Source organism: Eretmochelys imbricata, chromosome 3 (genome assembly GCF_965152235.1).
Source record: "Eretmochelys imbricata isolate rEreImb1 chromosome 3, rEreImb1.hap1, whole genome shotgun sequence".
In the NCBI taxonomy this organism is placed as follows: Eukaryota; Metazoa; Chordata; order Testudines; family Cheloniidae; genus Eretmochelys; species Eretmochelys imbricata.
The window spans coordinates 175,410,696-175,435,534 of NC_135574.1; the positions used below are offsets into that span (position 1 = coordinate 175,410,696).

At 43.3% G+C, this 24,839-nt stretch overlaps 2 protein-coding genes across 4 annotated transcripts in view; one reads left to right on the forward strand and one right to left on the reverse strand.

Annotated features, from left to right (window-relative positions):
- Positions 1-20,997, forward strand: part of RHOQ (ras homolog family member Q) — a 32,962-nt gene extending 11,965 nt beyond the window's left edge. Inside the window, exons 3-5 of the mRNA XM_077813875.1 lie at positions 17,379-17,543; positions 20,044-20,139; positions 20,796-20,997. Of these exons, the coding sequence (XP_077670001.1) occupies positions 17,379-17,543; positions 20,044-20,139; positions 20,796-20,951 (417 nt within the window). The 3' untranslated portion in view covers positions 20,952-20,997. The remainder of the gene's footprint in view (positions 1-17,378; positions 17,544-20,043; positions 20,140-20,795) is intronic.
- PIGF (phosphatidylinositol glycan anchor biosynthesis class F) overlaps positions 20,282-24,839 on the reverse strand; it is a 47,457-nt gene continuing 42,899 nt past the window's right edge. For 2 of the 3 annotated variants that reach the window (XM_077813872.1, XM_077813870.1), the window contains one exon: positions 21,144-21,479. In XM_077813872.1, the coding sequence (XP_077669998.1) occupies positions 21,278-21,479 (202 nt within the window). In that variant the 3' untranslated portion in view covers positions 21,144-21,277. Of the gene's footprint in view, positions 20,589-21,143; positions 21,480-24,839 lie in introns of those variants that run through there. The other variant, XM_077813871.1, reaches the window with a different exon arrangement.

Below are 24,839 nucleotides of genomic sequence, written 5' to 3' on the forward strand. Positions count from 1 at the left end.
ATTCTTCTTTAATGTTCTATACTGCATCATTCTGTGGCAGTAAATACAGTAATTCTTCTTGCAATAGCCAGCACTTGGTGATTTGCATATAACAAAACACTATCGTCCAGAGCAAAGGAACATTTATCAGCATCATAGGTGAACACAGTGCTTTATAGATAAAGCAAAGACAGAATCCTGCCTCAAGCAGCTTGCAATCTAAATTAGACATAGCAACAGCCAGAGATAAGAATGAATGCTGAATGATCATCCGTGTTGCTGAGTGTTAAGTATGCATCTTGCTAGTTCCTCTTGGGTATTGGTTTTCACTGAAATTTGGATACAATGTCTGGAGTGAATGCTTGGGTGGAGCTCAGAGGTGACACAGGCTGCCTTTATTAGTAATTTAACACAGAGGTAGAGACTGTGCATAAACAGTGAGAGGTTTGCTAACAGAATAGTGGAGACCCGGGGTAGGATTTTCAAATGCACTCAGTGTTAAGCTAGTTCTGCTTCCACTGAAGTCCATGAACTCCTGTTGAAGGTAGGCTGATGCTGAACACACTTGACAAACCACACACCCCAGTACATTGTGCAGAGGAATTCCAGAAAACACATCCCCTTTAATTCCTGAAAGTTTTTCACAGTGATGTATTATAAAATGTGCATGAGGTGACGTCAGGGCTGAGCCCTGGCACCTCTGAGCTTGCTGCATCAGTTATGAATGTAAAAAAAAAAAAAAAAAAAAAAAAATTGGCTTGAGCTCCAGCACCTCCTTCATTACAAATAAAACATTGGGTGGCACTGGTCTCTTACAACTTTAGTGCCATTCTAGATGTGCAACAATCACAGGAATTAATCTTAAGGAGTCTGTATAAAGACTTAGACCCATTTATTGTATAAGAACTGTTTTTAAATTAGTGTTGGAACAATCGCTTTTGTCTTTATTTGTAATAGGTCCTTTCCCTGTGAAGGTCTATTTGATCACTGAGTCCATCTTCCGACATATGTAGGATATAGTACCCAAACAGGACGTGTCCAATATTAGATACTACAGTACCCCAGCTTTTTTTTTTGGTTCCATTCCCTCTAGAAAAGGCTGCTTGACCCACAGGCTCTACTAATTGTAACGAGTGCTGGTACAGTAGAAGGAGTTGTCAGATGTCTGCAGTGCACCCAATCGCCCAGAAGAAAAGAACTGAGTTGAAAGTTTAAATTTCTGACCATCCCGTTATTCTCAGAGTGTAGAATTTTTGCCTTTTGTTGAACTACTGGGTGAGTGTCAAGTATTTAAATTTAAGTCCAAGGGAGTAATGGTTGCTAGTTAGTGTGAGCTTCTTACAGGGAATGTCACAGAACTCAGTGGGATCTCATTGCTTTCCTTCCTTTGATTTTTTTTTTCCCCCCTCATCTCTGCTTGGTAGTTGAATGAATTTATCTAGCATTAACCTAGAGTTGCCAGTTTTGGTTGGATGTATTCCTGGAGGTTTCATCACATGACAGTCTTTAATTAAAGATTAATCTTTGATTCCTGGAGACTCCAGGACAAGCCTGGAGGGTTGGCAACCCTGCATTGACCCCATGCATGCTCTCCCTCTCTCCCAGGTTGGTGCCAGTGTTGTTGGAAAGGCTGCGGGCTCAAACATAACATGTGAACCATGTGGTGGTGGTCAGGAGGACACTTAGCATCCCTGAGGCTAAGAGCTTGTTTTAGGAAGCTGCAGGCTAATTCACTCTGTGCCAGATCCTCGGCTGGTGTAAACTGTCCCCCACCATTATAGTACTGGAGTGTCTTAGTATAGGTTTGACACTTAGAAGTAGTCCCACACATAAAGTATTTGCTTGGTGTTAGCCAGCCATGATGTGGTACATCTATAGAAGCATTAAACTGACCTCCTCTCTCAGCTGTCCACTTTAGGTTGAACAGGAACATTAAATGTTGCTCCATCGTTTCCAACTCAAATAATATAGACCTATTTGCATGAGTCTCTATCCTCAAGTGGTGAATATGGCCATAGCTCCTCTGGGCCAGATCCTCATGGATTTCATTTTGGTCTTGCATTGTGTTGCAGGCTACAACACAACATTTAAAAAAAATCTGTCACTGTGGATTTCTATGATTCTGTTGTTAGTGACTGTCTGTTATTAACACTGATGGAAATAAATGCCATATAAGTGACAGTCACATGAAAATTGTATGTTAAGGACCAAATCCCAAGTCCAGCACCTACTCAGGCTGGGCAGAAGAAATCCTCCCTCATGCTCGGACATCAGTGCCGTAGATGCTCTATGAAAGCTGCTTCACACCAAAATAGACTTTGGTGGCCCTTCTGTGTCTCCGCACATGAGGAAAGACTGAAAAATCCATGCAGATCATCTGGCTCCCTCCACCCCCCACTGAGAAGGAAGCTCAGGCAGAGTGGAGTTCTATGCCATTCACAGAGGGCAGGCCTCCATCCAAGCATCCGTTTCCCCTCCTTGCCCAGCAGAGTCACACCAGTTTCACTGCCAGGGGGACCTCCTCAGGGAGGTGGCCAGACTTGACCCAAAGGCTTAAATTTACCTCCCCCCCCCGACCCTTTCTTTCTATTCACAGTCCAAATAAACAAGGCTTGTTCTGGGGACTATCATGGGGGTTGGGAATAGAATCTACTTCTGAACATGGGGGTTAGGGTAGGGGCAGTTCTGCAAACCACTCTACCAACCCACAGACTGGAACAGCAGCTGTGACCCTAGCCTGTGTGGGGATGTGTGGCTACTTGGGCTGCATAATGGTGAATGCAGGGAGCAGCCCCCATCCCTGCAGACCATCTGAGTTCTTCTTGTGGTGAGTCATGCACAGCAGATGTAGAGGTCAGCTGCACCCCATATAAAGGGGAGCAAAGTGTTCCTGATTCATGGCCATCCCACCCACTCGTACGCTATGCAACATCATGGCTCTTCCACTGCATTGGGGAGCCTTCTGTTGTCACTGTGTTGGTGGGTAAGTTTCACTCAATGCGATTATTATAAATGCCATTGGTCTCTTCCAGTTGTTAAATACACTGAAACTAAGCTTAACAGGCTTCTGTGTAAAAAGATAAATGTCCAGCTATTTCTGAAGAAGAAGCAGCTATTCAGGCATGTAAGCAATCTCACTCTTACAAATGCTTCAGAATAAAATTGTATCAGAAATCATAATTCAGCTAGGCTTTTTCAATGTATAATTCATACCTGCTCTGAACAGTTCTTCTCATCCCAATTTGGAGGTGGATTTGGGTATACTATTTCCTTCTATAATACAGTAAGAGAGCACTTATCCTGGGCTCTGTGTCTTTGCCATAAATTAAAAATACATGACTGCCACAAATTGGCAACCTCTCGCCTTCCCTGTGAATCTAATACTAACTGACCACAATCTGGGCAAACGGATCACTTGCTCCACAAACACAACCAGAAACCTGTGAAAATAGATGGTATTTTCTGTGTGCTCTTTCCCCCAAACACTTGTCTGGGTCAACAGAACTTGTTTTGCATGTATAGAAAATAAAGTTTGAAGATTTCAGGAAGTAGGAAAATTAAATGCAGCAGCCAGCACAATGGGGTCTTGGGCCAAATTGCTGCCTCTGAACACTGCTATAATAGGAATAACACAGGCTATTATCAGGGCAAATTCTGCTTTCGTTTAGGGCCAGGCTGGGACCTGCCTAGTTAGTTCAACGTTTGGCTGCTCTCCTGCTGGCAGTGCCTCCTGTGGCAGCTTCTCCCCATTCCATACAGGTGGAGGGGGAGTAGGTAGAGCCAAGGCTGAACAAGATCAGATGGGCCTATGCACCAGATCAAGTAATTTGTGCTAGGTATAGCGCTATCACAGACTACTTCCCCTCCCCTCCAGGGCAAGTGGGGAACTAGAAACCAGATTGTGACTGGCTGAAACATAACCTTGTTCACACTGACCCTTGTTCAGGGTTTGTAGCAAAACTGCAATTCAGCCCTTAATTCTGGGAAACTAGGTTTGAAGCCTGTGGAACTATTCTGGATTTTCCCTGGTGTAACTCACAGTTCAATTTAGCTGTCTGGTGTGCACAACAGACACTAGAGATAGTACTGTCCAATTGCTTATTGTTGAATAGATCTAAAAATATCACATCAGCCCTTTTTAAATGGAAATATTGTTATCCAGGAAGAAAACTATTGGTGGCGTAATCTTTCCTTAACTCTTCAAGGATAGCTTTGAAACAAACTCTGAAATGATAAAAGTAAGGCAAAGTGACTCATACGAAGTGAGGATTTATAGACTGTCACTACAATGTACTACTAGGGAAATGGATTATAATTTAGATTTGTAGCAGGAACTTCTCTTCAGAAGCCAGCTCTTGTAAGTGTGCGTGCTTCACTCATACCCTTTGAGCAGCAGTTACAGTTACCCTTCACTGGATGAAGGTTGGATTCCTCTAGCAGCTTTGCCTAATATCTATTTTTGGTTTGCCTTCTAAAAACAGATGGTTCTGATTGAGAGCCTCCTCTTATGATTGCTGCTACAAGCCATGAAAGCAACAGATGATTACTAACAGATCACAAAACCAGAACTGTCAAGTTGAAATTTTTCTCCACAGTGATGCAAGTTTTATGCTCTTAGAATACTTCTATTCCACATTTTACTCATTCTCATGGTATAAGAAATAGTCAAAGTAGACCCTGCATTAATGTTATCTAATATATGATAGGAGACATTAAATTCCTCCCCTAGACTGCAATACAGTCAGGCCTCGATTTACACTGTGGTTATGTTCTTTAAAAAACACCATGCAAATAGAAATCATGTAAAAAGATATCAAGGGTCTACGAGAAATAAGGTTTTCGATTCCAGGCTCACAAAATGACCTCCCTAATTTACACAATACAGTACTACAGGTTTTATTAACATTTTTAAATGAAATTTAAACTTACTACAGTACAGGTACTAACCTTTACTGATGTTGAGGATGAACTCGATACAGTATCAACATTATCATCATATTGCTGAAGTCAGAACTCTGCGTGCTCATCTGGGGAGGCTGTGGCGTGGGGTGGGCCCTGACTTCAGGTGAGTGGGCAATGATGATGGAGGGGAAGCAGGAAGGATCGGGGCCCCCTCCACTCACCCCCTCCAGCCAGTTTTGGGGGGGAGGCCCCCAGGCACGCACCCAGGGAAGGGATTTGGAGTGCGGGGGGCTTTCACCGCTCTGCCCATCCGCCTAGTGCTCCTGCCAGAAAGTGGTGTTGGGGGCTTGCCCCACTCCGCCTGGCATTCCTGCCAGGGAGTGGGATTGGGGCATGGAGGCTGGCCCGCTCCCCAGCAGGAGCGCCAGGAAGGCAGAGTGGGGCAAGTCACCCTGCCCCAACCCCGCTCCCTGGCAGGAGTGCCGGGTGGGGCAAGCTCCTGTGCCTGGGGGGCCCCTGGCCAGAGTTTCTGTGGCCCCCCACAAGGCCAGCTGGAGGGGGTGAGGGGAGGCACCCCATCACTCCTGCCCCATCCTTCCTGCCTTCCCTCCCCCACCCTCGTCATTGCCCACCCACCCAAAGTTGGGGCCCACCCAAGTGTTGGGTCCTGACTATGCCACTGATTTGTGCATCTTGGTGACCATGCTGCACCATGTAAAAGTATTTGTGTACATGGCAGGGATTCAAAGGGTCATAATTAATTGACAGTGCATAACTGCAACTGTGCAAAAAAACCCATGTAAATTCAGGCCTGACTGTATAGAGGAAGTGTAATGGTGCACACTCACCTCTCCTGAGCGCCTCCTGTCAGGTGAGTGCAAACCTGCTCTCTCTCTCTCGCTACTTATGGTGCTCTCTGTCGGCGGCTGCCCTTGTCAAGTGGGTTGTCCGTGACTCAGCCTTCCAGCTAAGTCATACATATTCCAAAGATGTGAAGGAACCCCTTCTGGGGGAAAAGGGTCAACAGGGCCTTTCCCTGTGCCCTTCGTAATGCCTGCAGCCCCTTCTGGGCTAGCTTAAAGTCCATGTTTGCCTTGGTGTTGCACACTACCCCCAGGGCTTCCTCTCTGGAGACTCTGAGTCCTTCACTTGGGCCTCTAAACAAGCTTTATCCCCTTCTTGGGGCTTAGGCCACGCCCCCAGTGACCAGTGGGGGAATCTAGCTCCACCCACTACTCCAGGTTTCAACCCAGGGACCCTACAAATAGCAGCTCCATGCTGCTTTCTTTAATAATTACTACTGCTATTCCCTGGGCCGCTTCCCATCTATCCCCTTCCTCCTCATCCTTTCCTCAGAGCTGAAATTCTTCCTGCTCAGGCCCAGCAGCTCCTTTTAACTGAGCCTACTGTGCTCTGATTGGCTGCTTCCCTGTGACCTGTCTAGGCAGGCCTGGAGGACCCACCTTTACTGCTCCTTTTCTGGGATGGGGTATGTTGGGACTGCAAGACGTCCAGCAGGGGTCCTCAAAGGGCCTGATACACCCTGTCACAGGACGGTATTAGCTTTTTATTTTCAGTGCCAAAAGAGATGCAGTAGATTGGATTAAACCATAATCGCTATTGGGCCTGTGCCTAGGGCTCCAGTTCGTGGAGTCATGTGATTACATCAGAATGTCAACTTTCATTTAAAGTAAAGTTTCTAGCCCTCATCCTTGTGAAGAAAAGCTTGAAAAAGTAACCTAAATATAACCAGCTCAGTGACCTCTGAGTCTGCAGACAGCCTAAGATAATAGCTCTGAGAGGTGTGAACTACTCCATGCATCTCAGTGGAGGTGTTAAGTGCAAGACTCTGCTAAAGCAGAGCAATCTGCATGGAACAGGAGGAGATGAGTGCAGCAGGCCAGACTCACCCGCTCAAGCAGATAAACCCTGGTTGCTGGGGAAAAGTACTGGGGGGTGGGGCTTCTGGGGACTGCTGTTAACCCCTCTTTTGGTCACAAAGGGAGGAGGACCTCTGATGGCATACCTGAGGAGAAGTGGGCATTGTGCCCTTGCCTCTTTGGAAGGAGAGTGGGACCCATTGCCACCACCACTCCATGTTGAGGGCTGGGGCCATGGCACAGGGGGAGCCATAGGGGCCCAATGCCTTGGTTTGCCTCAGGCCCCAGATTCTCAGTCCAGCCATGTAACAGATACTAGGAAACCCAATTTACTGCAGTTTTAGAGGGCTGTCCAGAGCTGTTAGAGGTTTTAATTTGTTTAATAAAAAAACCCTTCCATTAGGTTAATTAAAATGTGTACTTCTATTGCTCCTTTCTTCAAAGGATCTCCGAGCAGTTCACAAACCCTGATGCATTAAGCTTTACAACCCTCCCTGAGGCATCCTAATTTTACAGGTGGACAAATTGGGGTACAGAGTGGATAGTGACTTGCTCCAAGTTGCACAGCGAGTTGGTGGCAGAGGTGGAACAGAACTTGCATCGCCTGACTCTGTCCTCTTGTTTTAACCCACAGAGCACACGTCCCATCTCACATATGTCGAGTCAGGCAAAATATCAATTTAAAATCAACTTTACCAGTGTTAAGAAAAATTCCCTGAAATCAAGCAGTAGCGTCTGTGATTAGTCTGAGCTGACACTTGAAATATACTGCTCCGCTGAAGAATTGTAAGCCAATCCCTCACATTAAAAGCTTTTGGACAATAAAGGAAGGGCAAGCTGTAGACTAGAGAAATAATCAAGTTTTGGATGAATTAAAACAAATCCATCCAAAATGTGAATGCAGCGACACTCTGCTTCAGTGCTCCACCACAGTGGGGCACCCAATGTCAGATGTGCCGGTAGAGTAATTGCCAGCTACCATAAAGAAAAGGAGACCAGACCAAAAGAAGAGCTACCCCAAAGAGCAGCAGAGAAAATGAACTACTACTTCAAGTGATGGTCCCTATTGTATTCCACTGTGGGCTTATACATGCGCCTGCAGACAGAGAATTTAAAAGTAGTGTCCATTGGTCTGCGCATGCGCCCTGGCTCACCTCATGCCTGCGACTGAAGTGATAAAGGGGGGGTGGACTGACCACGTCTTCAGCTCCTTCTCACCCCCGCTGGGTTTGGTCAGACCCTTTAGCATCCTCAGGTCTGACGTTTTTTGCAAAACCATATTAATCCAGTTGTCAGTAGTTCATAATTTTAATAGGCTACATCCCTGCTAGGTTGGGGAGCTTATATGGGCAATTGCACGGCACAAGGAACATGGACATCTCAAAAGTCTAGAATGCATATCAATATACTGGAATTACGTGCAGTAAGAAAGGTATGTGAATCTTTTCTTCCATTCATCTGCTCTCACCATGTCCTGATATAGTCAGACAACTACAACTGTCTTCTACACCAACAAGCAAGGGGGTGGGATCTGCCTCTCTGTGTGCAAGAGGCAGTCAAACCAGTTCCAGAGACTGTCAGCAGTCAGATCACCCTATCTGCAGCCTACCTTTCAGGGATGCAGAATGTGCTCGCATACTTCTTCAGCTGACACTTCATGATTGACCACAAGTGGGAAGCTCACAACATGGAGCTGCATGACATTTTCACACAGCGAGGAATCCCAACCAGAGATCTCTTCACTTTCCAGGCGAACAAGAAGTGTGCAATGTATTGCTCCAGAGGAGCCCTAGGTTACCGCTCCCCGGGCAACGCTCTCCTTTCCTGGCCAGACCAGTTCAACTTCCCTCCACTGCCACTACTACCACAGGTGTTATGCAGAATATGGCAGGACAGGGCAACAGTCATCCTGATCTCCCCTTTGTGGCCCAGACAGTTCTGGTTCCCCAACCTCCTGTGCTTGTCACCTTGGCCGCTGATTACCCTCCCAATATTACCCGAGCTCTTGGTTCAGTGCAACAGCAGGATCAAACACCCCAAATCCATGACTTCTCTACCTCAGGGTGTGGTATTTGGATGGGCGGCATCCCTAGAACGTGCGTGCTCCTCAGCTGTTTGAGACAGCCTCTCTAATAGCAGAAAGAACTCAACTAGAAAATGTTGCCTAGCTAAATGAAAATGGTTCTCGTCCTGGGCACAACAAAGAGGAGTTCTACCAGAAACTACAGCTGTTCCCCTCATCCTAGACAATATCCTATCCTTGAAGACATCGGGTCTATCCCTCTGGCCCTTTGCGAGTCCACTTAGTGGCAGTCAGTGCATTCCATCCACGTACTCAGGGCTACTCCATCTTCACACACCCATTAACCAATTGATTCTGATAAAAAGTTTCCCACCTCCTCAAAAAATTGCGCTCCAGTTGGACCTGAATCTTATTTTTTTGGTAATGACAAGGCCCCACTTTGAGCCTTTAGCTACTTGTTCCATGTCCTTCCTCTCCATAAAGGTCACTTTTCTCGCAGCCATTACACTAGAGAGGAGGTCTGTGAACAGGGAGCAATGATGGCAGACCCTTCCATACACTGTGTTCCACAAAGACACAGTTTCTTTACACCTACATTGCAAATTTATCCCTAAAGTGGTTTTGGAATTTCATCTGAACCAGTCCATTCACTTACCTGTATTCTTCCTGAAAGTGCATGGATCGGCAGAAGAAGGTAGACTCCACTCCCTCAATGTTCGATGCGTGTTGGCCTTTTACTTTCAGAGAACAAAACCAATCAGGAAGTCCCGGAGACAATTTGTTACTATAGTGGAGAGTGTCAGAGGGCACGCTGTCTCCACCCAGAGAATTTCCAAATGGATATCTGGTTGCATTCTACTCTATCAGTTCTCGAATCTCCTGTCCCCTATATGGGTATGAGCTCTCTCCACTACAGCTCAAGCAATGACCATAGCATCTCATCAGGACCGTACCCCTCCTAGATATCTATCAAGTAGTCACATGGAGTTCCATCCACACGTTTGCAAGGCATTATGCACTGGTATAAGACTCAGCTGCTGATACCTCCTTTGGGAGAGTGGTTCTCCACTTAACCCTACCGTCCTCATCCTTGCACCCTCCTCCTACTTACGTACTGCTTGTCAATCACCCACAGTGGAATACAATAGAGACCATCGCTCAAAGAAGTTACTTATCTGTAAGTGGAGGTTCTTCAAGATGTGTGGTCTCTGCCTGATCCTACTGCCTGCCTGCCTTCCCTTCCGCTTCGGATATTCTCTGATCGGCAGTGCAGAAGGAATTGCAGAGGTGGTTGGTCCGCCCCACCCTTTATCACCTATGTCGTGGGCATGGTGAACCAGGGTGCATGCGTGGACCAACAAACATTACTTTCAAATTCTCCGGGTGCAGGGTGTGCATGCATAATCCCACAGTGGAATACAGATAGGGACCACATATCTCAAAGAACCTCCAGCTACCTGTAAGTAACCTCCTCTTTCCTGGAATGCGTTTAAAAACAACTTCAGAGGTATTTTCAATAAAGAACTATGCATCAACAGATCTGTCAGGATCAACAAGCATGTCTATAGTTGAGATGCTGAGACAGACTATTAGCAACAGTTTCTTATATCCTTGTCTTTTTATTCCTTTCACTTCCTATTGGCAGCCACTTTCTTTGGTTACCAGACTGACACCTAGCAAGTGATGGCCAGTGTCTTACAACGTATTTTGTTATTTATTGCAGTACTAATCTAGTGTCTTCCCCGGAGGTGTTCAAAGCACTTTGAAGACATTAAACAAATAGGATGCAATGGTATTGGCTTAGTTAAAGTAGTTATCATTCTTATTTTCTTATCCTGTTTCTCCATTTGTATTTGGCTGCTTTGGTAGATGACAAATAGGTTTTTTTGATTGTTTTGTTTTTTGGTGGTTTTTTCTTTTAAAGCTCATAATACAACTCTCTCCGATTTGAATGTTAGGCAATTGTAGTGCATCATGTTGGTCCTTAGTCACCTTCTTTCTGCTCATATCCTTGGTTCTTAAAATATTCCAGTCAAATTCTTCAAATGTTTTTAATGCCTAAATCTACCCACTGCCTCCCCCAAATCAGAAGGAAAGTTTAATTGATATAGAGTATGAGTGAATGCACTCACACTGGAATTTATGTTGACTTCTGACTTTTGCCATTGCACTTAATTTTGGAATAAAGTTAATTTCTCTCGTGTATGCTGATGAATTCAAGTAATAAAATTATCCTGTTGCACACTGATTTTTTCCATGTTTCTCAAATGAGCAGTCTAAACACTGACAGTATTTCTAGCTGATCCCATGGAATTCAACCATTATTTAGGCCCGAATACAGGAATTTTTTTTTTCCAGATTTCTCACTGTTGCTAACATGGGTTTAGCTCAATCAGTGCTAGCAATGTTGGGGATCATAGTGTAGATGGGAACCTTGCTGCTGACAACATTTTAAGCACTATGTCATCTTACCTTGCTTAGAGCTGGTCTAATTGACATGGTGTTGAAACTGGTGGAAGCAGCTGGCCATCTGTTTACATTTGGGCTACCCATGTTGCTAGTTCTGGTGGAGCTGAACCAGTGTTAGCAACAGTGGGACATTTTTGAAGACTTTCCCTAGAATAGACAGGGCTCTAATATGAGAGACGTGACAACATTCTGACTGTTTCAAGCAGAGCACAGTGTATATATAGACTCAAATTCACTGCTGATGTAAGTGGGCAGAACTCCATTGAAGTCAATGGAGCTGATACCATGTACTTTAGTAGACAATTTGATTGTGATGCGTAAAATAGCCAAACAAATGGTATTTGTCTTTAGTTTAACACCTTAATTATACAGGATGGACTGAGATACGTAGGCCTCAGTGTTGTAGAAGAAGCAGAGTATAAAGTTATATAAATAGATGCAGAGAGCAGAAAGGAGAAGTTTATCCACAGAGGCTACTAAAGGAACAATAGTAGTGCTCACTTCTAAAACAGTTGCTAGCCAGTTTTTCAGAAGGAATGCAAGATACCAAGGTGTATCTAACTGTAAAAGGAATAGTGTCTAAGACCAAAAAAAAAAAAGTTAGTCTAAACTTTCTTGCAGACTGCAGGTTTTCCAGCAAAGTATGCACATGTAAAACAACTTTGCAACTGGAAAATAATTAGTGTTCATTGTCTGGAAATAGATGTCTAGAACTTAGACTGATTGAGAGGCACTTTAAGGTCATTGAACTAATTTAATTTTTTTTTTGAGTGATGGTGCATGTTTATTATGCTAATAGCTAATGAAATATTTTATTGCTGTTTGTTTGACACATTCTCATGTGTTAATGTTATGACTGGTTTGTAATTTAAAACAATTTTTTTTTACAGGTTTTCAGTAGTCCTGAATCTGAGAATGACTGACTAACCTGCTTAGCTGATTTTCTTATGTACTATCTTGAAGATTCTACACTCCAGGGACCAGTCTAATTTGTAGTTGGGCAATCTCTTTTTAGGATTTTGATCTCCACCCAGTAAATGTGGTTGCTTCCCTGAATAGGATCTGACTGCATACAGTAGTAGGGGTAGAGAGGTAAAATGTATGCTTATAAGGAGATTGGATATTGTAAAAAGGGACATCATTAACTTCAGTTAAATTTCTCCCTCAAAATTTTGTACCTACTAAAGTTACAAGTAAATTACTAGAACTGAAAGAACTGTATTAGAAAGAATATTCTCTGTATTTTCATTTTGTTTAGTCTCTGCATTTGGCAACATTTTGGGCACAGTCAGTTTACATGCATGGAAATAGTGGGAGTTAGTTTCTCTTCTGCCCTTATAAACAAACATCAAGAGGGGAGAGAAATATCCCTTACACCTTCCATTTATAAGGGGGGGGAGGGTGGAAAGTGTATGAGGGCATTCTGTTTACAGTAGGCTCTATCAGAAACTGAAAGAGGTTTTACATAAGTCATGGTAACAGTGCCTTTTCATTCTCTGTTCCTAGTAATTTCACACATTTGGGGCTTGATTTTTCACAGACAGTGGCCTGAGATCTGCACCTATTTTTCTACGTATGTGCATGTTTTCTATTGCACATTCATTTACTGCAGTTGTGTACACAGTGGGAGGGATTGGCATGCTCACAAAAAGTCCCTGACTTGAAAATGCACTTGTATATACACATTTAATGCACACGCACACACACACACACAATAACTTGACTTAATTCTGTTTCAAGTGATCAGAAAGCATAGCAACTCTATTAATTATTATTATTTTATTGCAGTAGTGGTAACGCAGGGATTGGCAACTGGTAGCCCAGGGCTGCATTGGCCCACCAATCTGGGGCATAGCCCACCCAGATTTGAGCCTGAGAGCAGGCAGCTCTGGCAACCCCGGGAGTGAGGGAAGGTGTGAGAAGCTCTGGTACCAGGGAGCAGAGGTCAGCAAAAGGGGGCAAGAGGCGGCTTTTCCCACTGTCTGGAGGAGGAAAGGAGGCTGTTGCCTAGCACCTACGCGAGTACGGGCAGGAGGCAGCTGCTCCCTGGTTGCAGTGGGCTCATTCTAGGATGGCTCTGGTGGACCGCACCTGGAATTACTGAACATAGGCTGTGATAAATAAGAGGGGGAATAACTTCCTTTGATGGATAGCCAGCCAGGTAGCTGTAAAATCCCTCTTGGTAGCTGTTCTCTACTTGCTTTACCTGTAAAGGGTTAACAAGTCCCCCAGGTAAAGGAAAAAAAAGTGGGCACCTGACCAAAAGAGTCAATTGGAAGGCTAGAACTTTTTAAAATGGAGAAAGAAACTTTCCCTTTGTCTGTTGCTCTCTCTGGGCTGCAGGGACACGGAGCAGTAATGCTGTAACCAGCTTTAAGTCAGGTATGATTATAGATTATCAATTCATACCTCGAACCCACTTATCTGGAGCCTAAGATATGTACGTAAAATTAGGGAATGTCTAAAAAGATGCGAGTAGGGTTATTTCTTTTATTTCTTATTGGCTTGTGGACTCCTCTGTGCGAACCCCAGATGCTTTTGTTTGCTTGTAACTGTTAAGCTGAACCCCCAAGAAAGCTATTTTGTGTGCTTAGTTTTTGGTATTGCTCTTTTAAAATCTAGCAAAAGCCTAAGTTCCAGACGTACTTTCTTTCTTTTTGTTTTTAATAAGAACAGGATTGGATTTTTGGTGTCCTAATAGGTTAGTGCATATGCTCTTTGATTAGCTGATGGCAATAGCTAATTTCCTTTGTTTTCTTTCTCAGCTCTTGTCTCAGGGGTGTGAGGGGTGAAAGGGCTTGAGGGTGCCCCACAGGGAGGAATTCCCAAGTGGTCCTTCCTGGGTCTCAGGCTTTTTGTTGTTGTTTTTGGGGTTTTTTTGCATTTGGGTGGTGTCAGCGTTTACCAAACCAAGGTCAGAGAGAAGCTGTAACTTTGGGAGTTTAATACAAGCCTGGAGTGGCCAGTATTAGTTTTTAAAATCCTTGCGGGCCCCCACTTCCTGCACCCGAGGTGCCAGAGTGGGGATTCAGCCTTGACATAGGCACTGGCATCAGAAGCGGGGAGGGGGGTTAAGGGGCTATGCCTCCCCACTTTTTAACAAAAGAAACATAAGCGCAGAATTCATGTCCCCCACAGATTTTTTTTATTCCCCCTGCAGAATAACAGATTCTGCTGGGGGAGGTGCTGCAATTACACTTTTCACCCACCAGGGACTGCTGTGGCACCAGAAGAGAGGGCAGCTGGCTCACCCATGGAGCAACAAGCCCTGGAGAGGGAGGGGGCCCTTTGGCCTTGCCCCAAACACCCCCCCCCACACACACACAAAGTTTCCGGGACCCTTGTGAACAGGGCCAGCATGTCAGGGACCAGGGCAGGGATGGTAGAAGCTCATAGTTTTCCTCGACTGCCACGGCTTCCTCTTCTGCTACATCCTGGAGCCTCTAAAAAATAAATGTATGGGTTGCCAAAGGGTTTTAGTGGATACTGTGGCCCTCTGCTACCTGAAAGTTGCATATCCCTGGCTTAGTGGCCTCATTCACTGTACAAACATATAGTAAATGACAGTCTCTGCCCAAAAGATCTTCAGTCGAAAAGACAAGATGAAATAGCTGAATGATACAAACAAAGGGGCTGGTGGGAAAGGTAACTAGTAGGCTGCTTTGTACAGACTAGCTGTAGGCACATTTCTTAGCTACCCATTAGTAGTTACTTGGTTACTATTACAGTAATATGAAGTGATCCACTCTTTTAAAAAGGAAATGATTGGTCTAAATGTTTTTCCAATGTGATCAGGGACAGGAATAGCTGATAATTCAAGAATATTCTGACTCAGCAAAGCACATACCAGTTACCCATTGTTGTTTTAAAATTTGGCTCTCTCTCCACCTCAGCAGGGTTTTAGAAGCCAGTACTCTAAAATCCAAGTAAGCAAGGTCTTGTATCTTAAGTACTACCTAAGTACATGGCTATTCACCCTTTCCTATACAAAGCCTGGGCAAACATGGCTGAGTTGTGTCCTTAAAGCAGCATTTTTCCGCAAGACAACCATGCGGCTGTTTGTGCAGCCACATCTCCCTTGTTGCCTAAGGGTTCATATCAGTGCATTCTGGGAAATTCTGGGCTGCTGTCTCAGTCTGCCTCAGCAGGGCACAGAGAGCCTGGAGGAGGACAGAGAGCAGAACATAGGGCAATACAGCCTGGGATGTCATGCCACCCCGAGAGCTAGAATGAATGAGGACCAGCCAAATGGGCTAAACAGTGGTTAGCAGGTTCTGTCCACACAGCAGTAAGTGTTGAAGAAGTAGCAGGAAGATAGTTATGTGGCAGCCGAGGCCACTAAACACTGTAATGTAGCTACTCTGGTCACTAAAGTGTGTGGACATCAATCATGTGCAGAGTTAAGCATGTACAAGCTGCTTACAAAGCTGGTTAGAAGTTGTAGTGTATTCTGGATATGGAGAAAAGACAGACCTTGTTATCACATTGAGGAAACCATTCTCAATCAGAGAACATGCATGGAAACTATATATGGAAAGTAGCTTTTTAGGACTGGGCAAAACGGGGCTTATGATGGAAATCTAGTTACAACCCCAGCCTCACTCAATGGGGCGCCACAACTAGCTTCTGGCAGATATGTGGCCAGAGTTGCATGCGTTCTGGCCAGTCTAGTACACCTGCCTACAAAATGTGTCAGTCACAGATGTTCCAACCAGTTCAGAACAGACACTTATCTGCATCTTCTACAGTTTTTGTGTTTTTGCAAAATTATGCAGCAGTATCTGATAGGAGTGAAGTGCCTGCATCCCTTAGCTGTTCATTTCCAGACTTCTGAGGGAGATGGGTTGGTAGAACTATTCTGTGGAAATTCACACATTCTTTGGGACTCCATTGACATGCTTTCAATTTAACTATTTGCTAATTAAGTTTTTCATTTACAAGTAAATATGTGCAATCTGGCAGTTACAGTTGCCAGTGAAAAACTATAGTTGAATTTCCCAAAGTGTAGGTAGTGTTGAATTACATCAGCCTGTTTTTATTTAACGAATAAACAGTTCTAATATTTGTGTGATTTAATTCAGATGGGAATTTGTATCAAGAAGCTTGCAGCAGACTTTGGTTAGCCCTGCCTTGGTGCTCATTGTAGTGGAGAGGGGACCAAAAGCCTTCCCTGTGCAATGTGGGCACAATGCCAGTCTTCCGTGTAAAGGCTCTGAAGCTAGTGATCTACATTAAACTCTCTAAAATAGGAATGGCACCAGCATAGCCTGCTCTCTTCAATGCCATCCAGCAGAACAAGCCTAGTCTGCCTGTGCACCTTCCCAATATGGCCAAGCGGCTTTGATGCTGTGGCTCTAAAAAACTAACACCTGAGTGATTTGTCCATCCACACTGAGAATTCCTTCAAAGGAATTCTTTTGGGTGATCTTTTCCTTTAGAAAATGTCAGTGCTTTTTAATGCCCAATCTTCCCTAGTGTTGGGTGGGTGCACTGGGCTAAAGGAGAGTGTGGATAAAGGAGCTCTGATCCCACTCTGTCCCCCAGAACAGGATCATCAGTAATAGGACACAATATCCTGCTGACACTTCAAAATGCTAGGAGAGGGCTCAGCTACCATTCACATCTGAGATCCAAGAGGGAGTGCTTTCTTGGTTAGGTGGATAGTCAGAAGCAGCACTATGGATGTCTCTGATTTACCCCACCCATTTTGCTTTGTACAGGCAGAATGGCTGTGGAATCAGCACGTCTGCTTATTTCCCCTCAGCATGCCAGGGCAAAAGCTAGCCCTTAGGTTGCAGATATGCAAAGAATGTTTAAAATGAGGCTTTAAAGAAGTTTAGCTTTCCATAAATATCATATTGCATAGATAACCGTGTAACTACTGGTAGCAACATTGCCATGGTTTTCACTTGCATTCATATGTTTACTTCCTGTGTGTGGATTTTAATCTAACAGCCACGTTAACTGACAGGGGGTACCACTAAAACAGCCAAGTAAACGGAGTCTCTGTTTAAATGAGTTTTCTATTTGAGATATTTGAGCACAGTCCCTGAATGTAACCGTTACAATGAACAAAATGTGAGCTTCAGTTCAGGATTGCCGATGACAACATTTTTCTTCCTCAGGAAGACTACGATCGTCTGAGACCTTTATCTTATCCTATGACAGATGTCTTCCTTATCTGCTTCTCAGTGGTAAATCCAGCCTCATTTCAAAACGTGAAGGAGGAGTGGGTACCAGAGCTAAAGGAATATGCACCTAATGTACCCTTTTTATTCGTAGGAACCCAGGTACATCTGGTTTTATTTTGATTGTTTTATTTAAATAATCCAGATCATCTAACGTGTGCTTTCTTTGGGCCCCGGGCCCCTGCAGCAGGATCCAAATAACTCCCTTTCTCTGACTTCAACTGGAAGAGTTAGACCTAGCCTACACCTATAACTTAGGTAGACATAGCTACGTTACTCAGGGCTGTGAAATATTTCACGCCCTGAGCACTGTAGTTAGGACATAAGTACATGAGAATGGTCTGACCCAGTTTGGACAATGGTCCTACTAGCCCACTATCCTGTCTTTTGACAGCGTCTGGTATCAGATGCTCCAGAAGGAATGAACAGCACAGGGCAATTATTGAGTGATCCATCCCATTGTCCAGTTCCAGCTTCTGGCAGTCAGATGTTTGGGGACACCCAGAACATCGGGCTGCGTCTCTGACGATCTTGGCTAATAGCCACTGATGGACCTATCCCTCCACGAACTTATCTAATTATTTTTTGAACCCAGTTATACTTTTGGCCTTCACAACATCCCCTGGTAATGAGTTACACAGGTTGACTGTGCATTGTGTGAAGTAGTTTTAAACCTGCTGCCTGTTAATTTTATAGGGTGACCCCTGGTTTTTGTGTTACGTGAAGGAATAAATAACACTTCTCTATTCATTTTTTTTTATCCATACTATTCATGATTTTATAGACCTCAATCATATCCCCCCTTAGCTGTCTCTTTTCTAAGCTGAACGGTCTTAGTATTTAACTTCTCTGCATATGGAAGATGTTCCATACCCCAAATCAATTTTGTTGTCCTTCTGTCCTTTTTCCAATTCTAGTACTGTATATCTTTTTTGAGATGGGGAGACCAGAATTGTATGCAGTTTTCAAGGTGTGGCTGTAGATTTATATAGTGGCATTATGCTATTTTTTTTCAGACCTTCCCTCTTATTAAACAACCTGACTCTGAATGTAGACAGACATAAGGTCAATGGACAGATTCTTCCACTGACCTAGGTACTGCCTTTCAGAGAGGTGGATTAATTACGTCAATGGGAAAAACCCCTTCCGTTGATGTAGGAAGCATCTATACTATGCTGCTGTAGTGTAGACATGACCTTGCTCACATCCGACAGTAGGAAAACAGGGTCACTTGTGTTATAAGTACTCCTGAGTGAATAACCGATTCTTCAGTTTGTTGGCCAGACTGAAAAAATTAAAACTACATATTGGGGAGACATAAAATGAATTTTTTTCTAAATTTTTGGTGAACTGAAAAGTCGAAGAAAATTATTGTTTCAGAGTGATACAAAATGTTTAGTTTGACATTTTAAAATCTTTTTAAAAATAAATTTCAAAACAAATTTGTTTAGATTGTATACACTTCATTTAGAAAATTTCAAAACAAAATGTTTCAAATTTATGAGAATATTTTTAGGTTTTTGTTTTTTTTCCCCAAAACCAAATCCATGTGGTGAATTCCCCATGAATTTGCAAAATGTTTCCATCAACCTGGATCTGCATTTTTCAGTCAAAAGTTTATGCCAGAAAATGTCACCCAGCTCCAGAGTTATCTTCATTCTATTAAAAAAAGATGCATCGTGTTACACAAGCACTTGAGGCTGTTGAGCAGGGGTCTGGGATTACAAGCATTACTCTTCCGGGTAACTCACTGAAATCAATAGGATTACTAGTCCCAGAATGCACGGCAGGATTGGGCCCCACATTACGCGCATAACCCTGTGCACGGCTAACAGTCCTATCCAATACCCATTGAAACTAATGGAGAGACTTCTCTTGATTTCAACGGACACTGGATTTATAAGGAACCAGGGCGTAGGCAGTCTGGCTTAGTGGTCATGGTGGGCTGGTGTCCACAGGTCAAGGATGGCCATGAGGCGGTAGTCAGAGAGCAAGGATCGGAGTAGTCACTAGAACTGGTATCAACAGGAAAGAGTCCGGCTCAGAGTCAGGCTGGGGTTGGAGGCAAGAGATCAGAAAGCAAGGTGAGGTCTGGAGTCACAGCATGCCAGAAGTCTGCATGATTGCCTAGACAACTTCCTGGCGCACCCTCCAGGGTTAAATAGTGAGCATGAGCCAATCAGAAGGCCACAGGGTGCTGTCACCATAGTGCTCCTTGGATGTGGTGCTGCATGGCCTCTCAGTAGCAACATGGGACTGTCAGATGACCTAGGGTCCACAGTCCCAGGTTCTAGTCCCACGGATTCTTACAGGATTATGGTCTAAGCGGAAGCAGCTCAAATTTCCCCAGTATGTATTGGATTAATCCTGCCCCTCCTGTGTTCATTGGTGGTTCTGGAGTGTCACACTGAAGTTAAGGAAAAAAGCTGAGAATAAATAACCCACCTACCCTTCCTTTTGGATACTCGGGTATTGGAGACCTGATCTACATCTTCATGTGGCTTTTGGATCAGGCCCTAGAACGGAGGACAAGATATGGCTCAATGATTTCTAATTGACGTGTGTAATCATTATGCAATATTATTTCCATCTTTCCTACTAGATTGATCTTCGTGATGATCCAAAAACTTTAGCAAGATTGAATGATATGAAGGAGAAGCCTATATCTATGGAACAGGGACAGAAGTTAGCAAAAGAGGTAAATCAGACACTCGAGGAGAAAAAAACCTGCTCCTACCCAATTTATTCTTGATTGCATTTTTTCTTCTTATGTGCTATTTTCATACTTACTTCCCCAGTCTAGATAACCAGCTTTTATAAAACCACTACTAACAAGCAGACTCACTTAGATGTTTCTCTTTTAATAACAGTGTAACTCTTTTCAGTACAGAAGTCAATAATGATCATGAGTCAGATAATTAATTAAAATAGGGGATGTACCTATAGGCCATTAATCATTACAAAACACTAACTTTTTTTAAAATGTCCAGTAGATGCTAGGCATTTTTATTTATAGCTCGTTTTCAGAAATGAATCTACAAGTTGGCCACATCATTTTTTCTTCCTGTCCTTTAGCTGAAGCGTTTAGGACTGTACAATCAACCCAATACAAGCTGCTTGTAAACACGCTTTCTTCAGAAACAGAACCTAAAGAAATGAATTCCAAAATTATCATCAAAAGACAAAAGAAAGGAATACTTTGCTTTACAGGACACGGAACACATTGGGATGATTTTTCTAGGTCAAACACAAGACTTTGGCGTGTTTCTATCAAAACAAAAAAACCTCAAGCGCTAACGAATAGATCTGAATATATGCCTATGTAGCTATTAAATTCATTATTTTTTTTGACAGATAGGAGCCTGCTGCTATGTGGAGTGTTCAGCTTTAACACAGAAAGGACTGAAGACTGTTTTTGATGAAGCTATAATAGCCATTTTAACTCCAAAGAAACACACAGTGAAAAAAAGAATAGGATCAAGATGCATAAACTGCTGTTTGATCACGTGAGATACATTTGACAATGGCCAGGCCTACTGTGAATTTCTGTCAAACGTAAATGATACAGTACATAAGTACACAGAACTTGTTATAGATCATAGAAGTTTGTAAGCTAAACTTAGGAATCTAACCTCTGAAATCGGTGAAATCCAGAGGAACAAAATCAAACAAATCAACAGAACTCTAGTAAGAAGCAGCCACCATCTTTTACAAATCCTTTATTTGGACTGGAAGATACAATCTCTCAGGGGTTAAAAAAGTTAGAGCCGGCAACAACAGCATATAAATAATGCCGTAAGTGGAGATGCTTGGCCCAAAACCACGTTGAAAATATTTCAATAGTCTCTTGCTTTAATCACATAAAAATTTCTGCCCAGTCCGTATGGAATCTGCACAAAGAAATACCTTCTCTCTTTGCCCCAGTTATCTGCTTTTGTATGTAAGCTGCTTCCGATTCCAGTATATCCACAGAGGTGCAATAATGAGGCCAGCCACATAGCCAAAGGTAGCTCCGAGGGAACAGGAAATGGGCCATATCTGAGGGCAGAGAGCATACAGTAAAAACAGAGAAACAAGGAAAATATTGTTTGAGCACAAGTTCAGTGTAATCTAAATATTGAAAGGCGGTACAACCCTTTTCTCTTTAAAGCTTGACGTGCTTTCCTAAAGAATGCGAAAAGTATAACAATCATACATGCATTTATCATGAACACTACGTGTTGTACAGTTAACTAATATACATTAAAATGTAACCAGCCTTCTGGCTACTGCAGGCTTAGTATGATACTCACAAAACCATCTGAGAAACTTAAGCATTTGTGTTGCCTGAAGTTTGGGCCAGATTTATTGATAAAGTATTCTTCAATTTTTCTGCACACCTTTTGAGACTTGTAAAATGTGCAGTTGGTTTTTTTTAAACATACACTTGTACCTTTTGCCTTCTTTCTTCCCAAGGACCTTCTAAGCTGTTGGATAAGTGTGCAGAAAAGAATGAAGAATACCAAATGAGCCTACATACCAAGATGGGGACAGGGTTTGGTTGACTACACATACCAGCATGGACTTGAAAAGCAGGCAGGGGAATTTCATAGTTCTTTCCTACTGCTAGTCAAAGGGGAAGTATGGATGCTGAATGCACATTTTACACACAGTTCAGCAATCAAAAAGCAGGCCCAGTTAAATGCAGGCCCCACTAGGGTTTAGAAATTCGTTTCATTTCCTAGTACAAGGACAGAATTGGCTCAATATGCTCAACTCATTCTCACATTGCTTCAGGTAATGGGGCTAGTAGTAGAGTGGATTTTTTTTCCATACTTGAACCTGGGGGTGGGGAGGAGGGAGAAATCAAAAAACTATTTAAAGTTAAGCCCTAATCTAGCCTCGGATGTGGTGGTTAGAGCATAATTACTACCCAATAACATCCCGTCAAATGAAGAGCCTCACTATGTTGGTGACAAAAGATAAATTTTAATTCCTATTGCTCTTATAATGATTCTTCCATCTTTTGCCAGGACAACCCTTACTATGCCTGCTGAACAATGGTCTCCATTTGGAGGCAAGTGTACAGTGTACTTGTCTTCTCCTGTCTTCAAGGCAGAGGAGAAAATTGGACATCATAGGAACTATCAGTGCCTCACTTTCTAGCTTTTCACTCCAGGTCTTGGCTTGTGATTCATGAGCAGCAAAGAGTGTCTTTGCTCTTTATGGTACTCATCTTCCTTCTGAAGTCAGCTTTTTCCTCGCTTTGATCCTGTCCATTACATCCTTCTGGTTTGGGGAAGCATGTTTCCCTCCTATCCTCTGATCCTGGGAAGTTTAACTCGAATAAGTGCTTTGGTTCTCTGCTGTTTCACCTTCATAGTCCTTATTGTGTGCAGTTTTATGAGTATTATTTGGAGGTCTTTAGGAGTGTAGCAAAGATGACTATCTATAAATGAGGTGCCTTAGGTACTCTTTATTGACCTTAATTCACTTTCCATTCATGGCCCCTGTTTCTATTTGGTAATTTTGTTCAACAGTGTCATGCCTGCTGCCTCTTTTAAACCAAAGACTTGCTCATTTTCATTCATTAACAACGGCATTGCATCTCTTTTGTATAAAGTCTTGATGTCTTCACACAATAAGGTATTACATACATTTAAAAATAGTATAGTGTGGCCTTGGGTAAGCTTATGCTTCAATTGGATCTTTACATTTCCATTATCAGGTTGAAATCAACTTCAATAAGTTCCAGAATTTTACAGGTCATTCATCATACATGTTTACAAAGCGAAAACCTCTGCAGTGATATAACAAATGTGTTACCTTCTGTATGAAAGTGCCTCTTGCAGTACCACTAGTGGTAAGAAGAAACCATTTGTATTTCAGCCAAGTCAAATACCTCTCGATCCACAATGGCTTGATTAACTTGGCAGTTTTCTCTGTGTCCAGTTCACTAACTCTGAGTGATCAGTGACCCTTTATTAAAAATCTGACCTACATTAATTCAAGTCTGTAGGTCCTCATCTGCTTTTCACAAGTACGTGCTGTTCCTGGTGGCTTTTGGAACCTTTTGTATTTCCCCTTGTGAATCAACATCCCGCACAATCTACAGCAATTCTTTTTTTGCCCTATCCCTGCTCTTACTGGGTCATTCAACTGCTACTATGACTTAAGGAATTTTTGGAGATAGTTTTATCTTCTCCTGGTCAAATTGCAACCTGGGGTAAAGCTCAACATTTAAAAACTCCCCTGCATTCTCAATCATTGTGCAGCACTTCATAACTTTATTTTTTAAAATACTGCTGTCACTTTCTTCATAACTTCAAAAGCATTCTTCCTTGCTTCCTTTTAAATCTGTGATAGTATATTGCAGAATTTTATAAACCATGCCATCAAAATTCAATCCAGGAATCTTTGACAGACCTCTGGAATCCTCCCTTGGCTTTTAGCAGCTGACAGAAATGAGAGGGAGGAAAGAACACACACTCACTTTCCCCAGCAACTAAGTGGAAGGGGGCAAAAAGAGACAAGGAATGCCACCCTTCCAGTGGCACAGAAGGGAAGGATATTGGGCCAGATCCTCAGCCTGACTGCTGTCCCTTTGGACTGCTCTGATGGCACAAAGGAGCTGTAAAGCCAGCTTTACTTGGCCTCCCGCGAATTCCCCAAACATAGGGGGAAAATCCTCAGCATGTACAGATGGAGTCTAGCTACGTTGTGCTCATAGCCTCCAGTCAGAAGTGCAACTGGGGGTTGGGAATATTGTCAGAGCCCTTCTGCACCGTTCTGACCCTTTTCTGCTGGAATGGCCCTTGAAGCTGACTTGCAGCCAGGTACAACTTACAGGAGCCCAAAGGCTCTTCTAGGTTGAATTAACTGCTGGCTGGCCCCCGGACTGAGAAACTGCAGAGATGACGAAGTGGCCTCTGCAAAGTGGACTACTGTATTTAACAGTAGTCCACACACAGTGCAGCTTCCTCCAATTGTGATGTGTCATGGCATAAGTGACTCACAAAAACACTGTCATGACACAACACGCACAGCAACTGTAACTTCATTGATTCCGTAAGGGCTCTTCTGATCTTCAAGGCTGAGTATCACTGCTTTCGAGTGTTTCCTGGACCCTCGTTCCCATAGGTTCTAATCATTTTCTGCTTTGCCTTTTGGAATCAAATTAATTTGCTTGGTCAGGGTGCTTTTTCCCTGGTTTCTGCATTTGCCCTCTGTATTTGAGTATTAAGCTCATGCGGATTGCAGTCCCCTCTCAAAGCTCATTCTAGTCCTCAGAGAATTGTAGAGGATTGTACGCAATTTAGTTTTTCTACTCTCTGACCAACAGGAGTTAGGCACCTGTCTCTGCACATCCTCACTGGTTCCCACATGAAGGTTGGGTCAGGAACACATAAATAGGAAGGT